Raw genomic sequence first — 10,932 nt, 5'->3', positions numbered from 1 at the left:
GTGGCTTAGTTGCTCCGCAGCATGTGGGATCTTCCCAGACCAGGGCTCGAACCTGTGTCCCCTGCACTGGCAGACGGATTCGCGGATTCTTAACCACTGAGCCACCATCTAGCTGACTGAATATTATACAGTTATTAAAATTCATGCTGAAGAATAGAAATATACTTAATAATATGACATAATATTACAAAAAAGTCTTGATTATGTAAATTAAAATGCTATATGAGGCACATGCATGGGAAAACATTTAAAAGGATATTTGCCAGGACTTCCCTGGGGGCACAGTGGTTAAGAATCCGCCTGCCAACGCAGGGGACACGGGTTCGAGCCCTGGTCCGGGAAGATCCCACTGCCGCGGAGCAACTAAGCCCGTGGGCCACAACTACTGAGCCTGTGCTCTAGAGCCCACGAGCTACAACTACTGAGCCCGCGTGCCACAACTACTGAAGCCCGCGTGCCTAGAGCCTGTGCCGCTCAACAAGAGAAGCCGCTGCAATGAGAAGCACACATGCGGCAACTAGAGAAAGCCTGCGCGCAGCAACAAAGACCCAACGCAGCCAAAAATAAATAAATAAATAAAAATAAATTTATTTAAAAAACAAGGATATTTGCCAAAATATGAAGAGATTATCTCCAAGTAGTGGGTTATAAGTGATTCATTTTTTTCAGAGCTACCTTTCAAACTAACAGATTTGAGCAGTGTCAGAGAACATGCCTTTGTTGATTGCTTTGTTGACTGCTATTATACAATATTATTATATTATTACACAATAGCACTTATAGCTTTCTACCCCACATCCACTTCTCTTCCTCTCCTTCCTGGAAGCTCCAATTTTATTCAGGTACCCACATTCTTCTAAGAAGCCTTTTGGTTTGGGGAGGCTAGCCCCAGTCCCAGCCCTAGAGGTAATTCCTGACTGGCCTAAGGGTAAGACTTAAGACAATCATAGTTATACCCGTCCCCTTTAAGGGTGGGCACGTGACCCAGTTCTAGTCTGGGAGATATGAGAGGCCTACAAAAGGGAGGGGTCTGGGCTTCCCTGGTGGTGCAGTGGTTAGGAGTCCGCCTGCCAGTGTGGGGGATGCGGGTTCGAGCCCTGGCCCGGGAAGATCCCACATGCCTCGGAGCAACTGGGCCCATGAGCCGCGACTACTGAGCCTGTGCTCTAGAGCCCACAAGCCATAACTACTGATCCCGCGTGCCGCAACTACTGGATCCTGCGTGCCTGGTGCCCGTGCTCCACAACAAGAGAAGCCACCGAAACAACAAAGAGTAGCCCCCGCTCACCGCAACTAGAGAAAGCCCGTGCACAGCAACGAAGACCCAACGCAGCCAAAAATAAATGAATAAAATAAATAAATTAAAAAAAAAAAAAAAGAGAGAGGGGTCTGCCGAGAAAATTTTTTTCTGCTTGTAGATGTTGTTCTGTCAGTATGTGAAACCTAAAACTGCCCCAGTCATCTTGGACCATGAAGAGAACCAGTCTTAGAATGAGGTTGTCACTGAAGATGGCAGAGTAGAGAATTAGAAGGCATCTAGGTCCTTGATGGCACCATTAAGCTACTGATTATACTATGCCCAGAAACTCCTTATGTCTTTTATTTTTTTAATTAATTTATTTATTTATTTTTGGCTGCGTTGGGTCTTCGTTGCTGTGCGCGGGCTTTCTCTAGCTGCGGTGAGTGTGGGCTACTCTTCATTGCGGTGCATGGGTTTCTCATTGAGGTGGCTTCTCTTGTTGAGGAGCACCAACTCTAGGCACGAGGGCTCAGTAGTTGTGGTGCACGGGCTTAGTTGTTCCGCGGCATGTGGCATCTTTCCGGACCAGGGATCGAACCCATGTCCCCTGCATTGGCAGGCGGATCTCAACCACTGTGCCACCAGGGAAGCCCACTCCTTATGTCTTGATTTTTTGTTATGAGATAATGTTTCCTTACTGCTCAAGTTTATTTGAATTGGCAGTTTCTGTTACCTTCAACTAAAAACATCCTAATGATATAGTGTACCTTGGAAAAAAATAGCATAGTATAGTACAACAATCTTCGGTAGAGAATTTTGTTGTAGCATAAACTCCAGGGAGAAGGAGGGAAGAATTAGGACCTAAAGTTTGTCCAAAGCCAAAAAGAATCTCCTAGGATTTGAGGAAGTGAGAAACTGGTAAAAATACATTTTGGTGAAGACTTCTTTGATCAGGACATGATAAAAGGAATTAGTTTTCTTCTCCATCTAATTAAATTACTGTTTCCTGTTTTTGAAGTTTTTCTTCCGAAAAAAAAACTTGACTTTTGTTTGACAAATATGTTCAACATCAATACAATTTTTGATTTCCAAAATTTTAAAGTAAGTCATTCATTATTCTCTAAAATTTTACTCTTCTTTAAAATCTTCCAATGCACGTCTTTCGAAGTACACTATTGTGAAACTATTCACTATTATAACATTTTACTTTCCTAGAGCTAAATCTATGAAGTAATCAAACTGTGATTCAACATAATTTGCTCATGAAATTTATATAAAGTAGGTGATTTCATAGAAATCTATCTAAAACAAGATGAAAAATTGATTATTTGGTTAAAAGTATTAGAGAAGTGGTTTAGCTTTAATATCTTCTTGATTTATTTTACACGTAGTAGAAAAATCAGTTATGTGAGCTTATCTTAATTTCTTTTCTTTTCATATTCCTTAACTTCTATAACTGGCTTTTTGATAGTTGTTAGTATCAGTTACTGATAACTCCTTTTTATCATTCACACTATATCTTGAGGCCTTTGCTCAGGAAGGAAGGCTCAGATATTAATGAGCAACTTTATTATTTCAAGGTTGGGTTCTCTACTCCTGTGAGTTTTCAGCTATTGATTTTAGCTACAATAATTACTATATGTCTTTGTTGATCATTTTAGTTGGTTACTCATACTTAAATCCTGTCTTTTTTTTCAGAACTAGTGATCTTAAAGTTTTGGCATTTGAGAATTTTAATGTTTCTGTACAACGTTCCTGGACTTGGCTTAAATATTGAAATTTAAAACACTTGGTTAATGATCAGAAACATTTGACATTGTCTTATGTGGCACTTCTTGATCTTTGTCCACAAGGACACACCTGACCCTCATACCGGTTGTGTACAAATCCCACTCATTAGCTGTAGCTCCACTCTTCTGTCTCCATCTAGGAAGTGTAACCTTATAGGCATTACCTTCAAACCAAAAACAAATTATTGGGAAATATTGGCACCTTTTATCAGCAACAAGTTACTGAACATTCCTCCTGACACTTCATCACACTACACGGACACCACATGATGCCTCATGACTCCCAGTGAAAAACATTACTCTAGTAGTTACTACAATGCACTGGGAAAGAGGAAACAGAAGACCAAAAAAAAGTCGTCCCCCTCATGTTGGAGAATAACCCTTATTGGCGCAATAACTTAACCTCTCTATGCCTAAGTTCTCCTTACACACAAAATGAAAGCTACAAGTTCTCATGAACTTCCAAGTTCTCATGGAAGTTTATCATTATTGTTTTGTGGGAATTCCCTGGCAGCCCAATGGTTAGGACTCCACGCTTTCACTGCAGAGGGCGCAGGTTCAATCCCTGGTTGGGGAACTAAGATCCTGCAAGCCGCGCAGCATGGCCAAAACCCCCCAAAAAACAACAGCAAAAAAAACCCATTACTGTTTTGAGAGCTTCAATTCAATAAGATAGGATGGGAGGGCCTGGCAAAATAGGGAATCAAATGTGGAGGGCCTGGAATCACAGGCTGCGGAGTTGGACCTTCACGTAAGGGAGATTTGGGAAGATTACTGAACAGGGTAGTAGCATAATCATCAATACCTGTGTCTTAGGAGGAAAACTGGCAGCAGTGTATAGAATGGTGAGAGAGAGATGGAACTAAGAAAAGTTATGAGAGTATTGCAGAGGGCCAGACAAGGGTGGGGGGGAGATAAATTAGGAGTTTGGGATTAACATATATTCAATACTATATATAAAATAGATAAACAAGGACCTACTGTATAGCACAGGGAACTATATTCAGTATCTTGTAGTAACCTATAATGGAAAAGAATCTGAAAAAGAATATATATATGTATATACATGTATATATATATAAAACTTAATCACTTTGCTGTACACCTGAAACTAACACAACATTGTAAATTAACTCTACTTCAATTTTTTTAAATGGTTTTTAAAAAACGGTCCAGACAAGAGATGCTGAGGGTAATTGCTGTGGAAGGGGGTTGGGAGGAGGAATGAGACCAGTTTAAGAGGTAATGGCACATGATAAATTACAGATGTAATAGGATTTGGTTACTAAATGGTGTAACGAGTGAGGGAGAGGAAGGAAGGACTTGAATGGGACTTAGGTTTCTGGCCTGAACATCTGAAGATACTGATGCCATTAACTGAATGGGTGTACAGGATTGCTTGTTTGTGCGTGTGCGTAATAGAAGAAGTGGGGCAGGGGGTAAGGAATGATTTTTGTCTTGTCTCAAGTGCCTGTGGACACCCGTGTGGTGCTCTACAAATGGACAGTTAGAGTAGGTCTGGGGACATTTCTTGGTATAAAGAAAAGGAATACTCTTGTAATGTGAACAGCTCATTTACATAGTGCTCAACCATTAGCGCCCCAAACCCTGAGATAGTTATTGCCTTGCTAGCAGTAAAAGCTTGATTACAGCCCCTGACTGATGACGGTGCAAAGGGCCTGGGTTCCCACAACTTCTACGGGCAAAATATTAGTTGTGATTAATTATCGTGTGGCACTATACAAAGACTAGATGATTTACTGTGGCTTCCGGAGGGCGCTTGCTTGGTTTTTCGCCGCAGCCCTCAGGGAACGGGAACTGGACAGCTCCCCAGGTGGCCTTCGGCCCTTCTGGGATCGGAGCCGCCCAGCCGCAAGCTGTCTCCAGACACGTGAGCCTGGGCCTTCGGGCCCTCTCGGCCTAGGGTGCTTCGACCTTGGGCGGAGGGCACTTCCTTCCTTCTTCCGCGCTCTCGGACCCCGGCACTGTCGGGGCGGGCGGGGTGGGCGGGGCGGGGCGGGGCTGCTCCGAGGCCCCGCCGCCGGCCCCGCCCTGCTTGCCGGCCGCCGCCGGCTCCCTCCGGCCCGCGGTGCGGTGCGCGCCTGCGCCAGCCCTCGCCTCGGAGCAGCCATGATGGTGGGTGTTCGCGGCGCCGAGTCCCGGGCGTGCGGTGGGGGCGGCGGGCGCTGGGCGGGCGCGGGGGCTGCGACGGCCTGACATTAACGTCTCCCCTTGTGTCTCCCCCACTCCATCCTCTCCCCGGCGCGCCGGGCCCCGCCGACCTCGCAGGAAGGCCTGGACGACGGCCCCGACTTCCTCTCGGAGGAGGACCGCGGAGTAAGTTCTGCCTCCTTCTGGCTCGCGGGACCCTCCCTCCCCCGCCTTGGTCCAGGGGTGTGGTACGGGAGGGGGGGGGTCTTCGGCTGCACGGCACCCCCTCCCCGCCGGCCTCCTTTCGATTTCCTCGCCGCACCGCGCCCCGCCCTCCTGCAGCCCTTCCTCCCTTGGGGCCGTTCGGTTCTGATTTCCCGGGGACCCGCCGCTGCTCTTGGCCCCCGCCGCGGCTCCGACTCTTCGGTGGGCCTCCTTCCCCGCCCGGTCCGGGTGCAGGTGGGGAAGTGGAGGTGGAGGCCGGAGCTGGACACCCACCGCCACCACGTTGGGGGCTGTGAAAACCCATTGTGAGACCTTCCTGCCGGCACCTTCAATTTCCCCTTGGGGACCTCTCGAACCCGCCCTCGCCCACCCTTCTTTCCCTCTAAAACGTTATACTACGGGCTTGTTCTAAATTACCCTTTTGCACGGGATTTTACAGTCGCCGAATCTAAACTCTTCTCTAGTATCCTACCAGATTTTGTAAAGTGCTGGTAGCCCACAGTACCTTTACTTTTCCTAATGTCCAAAAACATACATCTTTTGCAGAGATCCCTTGGTGGTGATTTGAGGCAGTGCATTTCAGTTCAGAAAGGGCCTTCAGGGCTGCGATTCCTCCCTCCCTCTCTCTCCCCCCATTTACCTTGGCCGAAGGGTAGTAATCTGTATAGTGCCTTGTACAAGTGAGCCCTTGAAAAATATTGATACATGATGATTGCAGCTCAGCAACGTTCCATGGTTCCTTCACATTTAACAGTTTGCACTTCAGTTTTCCATTTTGCTTTTACTTGTTTATCTTAGACAATGTGAGAGACACGTCTGTTAGTCGATTTTGGGCAGGTGATAAAATATTCTTATACGATGTTATTCCTGGTTTTTTAAAATAAGAGACAAGGTAGTTAGTATTAACTGATGACCTTTATAAAGCTTTAAAATGGTAAGAAAGATGCAGAAGGTGCTGCATATTTTTATAAACGATGAATTAATAAATTTCTCAGTTTACACAAAAGCATCATTTAGAATTACTAGTTAGCATGAAAGCATCATGTAGGACTTATGGTTATTTCTTAAAATTTTAGGTTCTAATGAATTTTAAGACAAAGTGCATGTGTATGAATGTGTATATGTATCTTCCGGGGTAGGTGAATCATAGTAATAGTCATATTTGGGCACTGTGTTAGCACTGTATAAGCATTGTTTCATTATATCCTCTTATCATCCTTGTGAAGCTTTTAGTATCCCCCATTTACAGATGAGAAATCTGAACCTCAGAGAAACTAAGTAGTCTGAAGTCACACAGCCAGTGAGTGAGAGAGGTGGACTTTAAACCATGTTGCTGACATCAAAGCCAGTGCACATACTTCTCAAAGTCGCCTTGAAACACTTGCATCAGAATCACCTGGGGTGTTTGAAAAACTAAAGTCAAAAGTTTCTGGGCCCACCCTCTAGTAAATTAATCTCTTGAGGTAGGGAGGACAGATAACTACTTTGTTAACAAGCAAGAAGATTCCATTGTACACTGAAGTCTGATTATGGCTGCACAAAGTTATCCTGCTATTTCCTCATTTCAGGAACAGAAATTTCAAGCCTGTTTAAATTTCCTTATATTGTGTTTGTCCTGATAGAAATAGATTGCCATAAATAGATTAGAACTTTTAGGCATTGCACTTTTAGTTTAGATTGTCTTGTTCAGCCTTTTAAGAAAGTCTTGATAGAGAAAAAGCATGAAGTACATATTTGATACAAATTGTAGGGGGGACATCACAGATTCAAAAATAATAGTGCAAACATTTCATTCAAAGCAGCAAGTAAGCAAAATTAGAGACAGCATTTTTAAATACATTTTTAAGCAGCCTTAAATTTTCATTATGATATTTGGAACAGAAGAGAGGCTTACAGCTTTAAGAAAATACTGTTTTGTGACAAACTTAAAAAGCAGACTTTAAGAATACACAATATTGAAAATTATTGGCCACTTTTTGATCTCTTCGGTTACACCTCTACATAATAGGGTATTTTTTTCTTTCCCAAAGGAAGGACAGTAACATATTATTTAGTAAACAAATGAGCCCTTTGAACTGGACACATTTTGCTCTGATGTGCTTGTTAAATAGAGCAGTATGTGCCAGCATGATGGCGTAATTCTCTTAGCATTTGATTTGAATTCTAAATAATATGTTTATTGTTTTCAGAATTACTTCAGGTGGAGGAACTGCACCTCTTCTGGACTCCTAGCCTTGCTCCTCCCTCTTATTCCTTATCTTCATTAATGTCATAATTTCCAGTCCTTCATGCAAGAAGCTTCTGAATCATAACCTTCATCCCCATACCAGAACAGTCACTGAGGCCAGATAATTTCACCTCAGAAATGTTAGCCCATCTTTCATTTACATGGCCGCAGTTAAGGTCCCTCTGTCTCTTGCCTGGACTGTAGCAGTATCTGTCATTGGTCTGTCTCCAGGCTCTCTACTTTCCAGTCCAGACTGCACATGACTGGTAGTTACCTAACTGAAATGATTAGATCATATGGCACCAATAGTCACAAGGACTTACGGGAACCCAGTTCTTTTTGCAGTAAGGTCCAAACTCCTTATGCTAGCATTGAACACCGTTCATAACCCTTTCTGGCTGACTTCATTTCTCAAGATGCCCCTGCCCCATACACACACACACACACACACACACACACACACACACACACACTGTAGGCATATTCTAGTCTATTTGTCATTGCCCAACCACCTCTGCACTTTAATGTCTGCTTTATGCATGCTTCTCAATGTTGTGGAGTGTTTATTTTTTCCCCTCACCTTTTTTTTCACATGAAATTTGACTTATCTTTTAAGACTTGGCCCAGATGTTTGCAGTTTCTTTTGTACCTACTCAGCATTTAGCTTGAACACATTCCACATTTATTGATAGTTATTTCCAATAAAAACGTGACGTGGATTTTGTTGGCAAAGGATAAGATGAATGCTGGCAGAGGAAGAAGAGAAAGTTCCTGCCCTGGGGCCGTGGCAGTGTAGTGAGGAACTTACTGAAGTGCCGTGGGAGTACGAAGGAGAGTGAAGACATAATGATAGCTACACACTGATGAAGCCTTTGCTGCATACCAGGGACTTTCCACACATCAACTCAATTCTCAAATCCCTGTGAAGTAACTGCTACTATTATTCCTACTTTGGAAAGGAAAAGTGAGGTTCAGAGAGATTAAATAACTTGCCCTGGTTCATACAGCCGGTATGAGCTGTATTCAAACTCAGGGAGTCTAGCTATAGGTACTGGGCTGTTAACCACTGTGCTGTTGCCTACAGGAGCTAAGCCTTAAATGTTGATTGTGTAGGCTCCCAGGGTTGGGGAAGGCTTGCCAGCAGAGAGGATAACATGTGTAGGTCATTAGGTTCTACCTGGAGCACTTTTTCTTACTGGAAGCAGGAGTAGATATGGGTAATACAGATAAAGTGCATAATGTGGGAAGTCCTGAGGGATCACCAGCTTGGAAGGACATATGCCCAGATGAAAATAGCATTGTAGATGACTCCGAGGTAGAAGGTGGATTGCTTCTTCCTTGCAGAAAGCAGAGAAACCAGTTACCAGGCTGTTGCGGCAGTCCAGATGAGAAATGTTAAAGGTAGAACTAAGGCAGTGGAAGAAGGGATGAAGGAGGGGACATAGCAGAGAGATGTTTAGGAGATAGAATGCACAGGGCATAGTGGCTGAATAAATACATGCGCTAGACAGAGGAGAAGGAGATGAGGAATATAGGAGAGAATAGCAGAGTTGGAAGGTAGATAATAAGTTTGGTTTTCAGATATGTTGGATTTGAAGTGCCTGTGAAGTGTCTAATCCCTTCCCTGCCAAACTAGAAAGTAAGATCTGAAAGGGTGAAGATTGTGTCCTTTCATTGCTCTATCGCAAGCACATCTGACAGTGGTTGGCACGTTGAAGGCACTCAGTTGTTTAATAAGTAAATACATCCAGGTGGATGTGTCTAGTTAGTAACTTGAAATTATGATTGGGAACTTAGAATAAGAGGTGTGAGTTGAAGGTATAAATTTCGGAGTTATTAGTCAAGAATGTCTGAGATTGCCAACGCTAGATAGTACCCAGCGGGAAACAGCATTCACAGGCCAAGGAGAAGAAATGGACTAACTGATGGGGCTGAGATGGGTGGGGAGAAAATGAAAAGCGTCCCCAGAAGTTGAGAGAGTTTTAAGGACATGGTCAGAATGATCATTGAGGCAAAATACCGAAGAGAGATCAAGAAGACTGCGAAGTATTGGATTTGGAAATTAGGTCCTCACTGTGGGGAGGTTTTGTGAGACCAGGGCTAACTTGACTAGAAGAGCAGTGTACGAGCAGGTTCTAGAGCAAACAGGAAGATTACATGCTCAGGTAGCCGGAGAGCTCCGCTCTCTGTAGGACACCACTCCTTCTGAGAATGCAGAGGAGATGGTGAGTACAGATCTATTTATAGAAAGGCTTATTGATGGGTCTGAGGGAAAACAGCTGCTAGTGTTTATTTCTTGGGGATGTGGGAGACAGGGTCACTTGTTGAGCGTAGGGGTGGAAATGCAGTCAAGGGTTGAGATAGTAAAGCTTTGGAGTGGTTGCTCAGGGAATCAGAAGGAGAGCTGAGCAGATCAGCCCTGGACTGTTGAATGGTTTTAAGAGTCTAATGCAGTTGGGAGAGCAATAATTTGTAGTGGACAAGCACAGACAGTTGTGACTTTTCCCTAGCCACACTCAGCTCAAAAAAGCAAAGAAAGTTGATGATTGAATTGATCCTACATGTGGGAATTTGCAAGCCAAGTACAGCAAAAGAGCAATGGGAGTTGACAAGACCAGCAAGAAAGGCATTGGAGTGACATCATGCGACTCTAGTAATGTTTTGTTATTTCTGGTATGATGGATGAAAGGAAATCTAGTTTCTGGAAGGTATATGTATAATCAACCATTGATTTGACTGCTGAGTATACAGAGTATCATAATGGAAATAATTTATTATAGGACTTCCAAAATCATAACTGGTTGTAAATCAACTATACTTAAATAAAAATTTTTTAAAAATCATAACTGGACTAGGAGTAAAATAGATTTAAATTTTGGCCTGAGTTAGTGAACTTAACAGAATTTCTGTCTGCCTCATGGGGTTTTTCACTGATTATACTGTAATTCCCTAGAAATAGTTTCTTAGCCCTGTTATGGTTCGCGCCTTTCTTTCAGGGCTGCAGTGAGCCAGAAGAATAGGGCCTGGGGGGCCACTGTAAGGATTAGGCTTTTCTCTAAGTGGGAACCCCTTAGGTTTTGAGCAGAGGAGTGATTTCTAGTTTAGTGGGATGGTTCCAGTGGCCCTATAAGGAATATAGATTGAAGAGGGAAAGAGACAGAAGCAAGAGACCAGTTGGGAGGCTGTTGCAATAATCAGTTATTTTCCTTCTTCCTTCCTCCTCCATCCATCCATCCATCCATCCATCTCTGTACATGTACTTTTCTGGTAAAAGATTAACAGTTAAGTTTTTAGGAGTG

General features: G+C 43.6%; 1 protein-coding gene across 1 annotated transcript in view; it reads left to right on the top strand.

Moving 5' to 3' along the window:
• Positions 1-5,086: 5,086 nt before the first annotated feature.
• Positions 5,087-10,932, top strand: part of SNX6 (sorting nexin 6) — a 46,705-nt gene continuing 40,859 nt past the window's right edge. The window contains exons 1-2 of the mRNA XM_061181474.1: positions 5,087-5,166; positions 5,320-5,367. Coding sequence (XP_061037457.1) covers positions 5,161-5,166; positions 5,320-5,367 — 54 coding nt within the window. The 5' untranslated portion in view covers positions 5,087-5,160. The remainder of the gene's footprint in view (positions 5,167-5,319; positions 5,368-10,932) is intronic.

Source organism: Eubalaena glacialis, chromosome 2 (assembly GCF_028564815.1).
Source record: "Eubalaena glacialis isolate mEubGla1 chromosome 2, mEubGla1.1.hap2.+ XY, whole genome shotgun sequence".
NCBI classification, from domain to species: domain Eukaryota; kingdom Metazoa; phylum Chordata; class Mammalia; order Artiodactyla; family Balaenidae; genus Eubalaena; species Eubalaena glacialis.
Note: the sequence above shows the minus strand (reverse complement) of the source record. Positions and strands in the feature narration are given on the sequence as shown.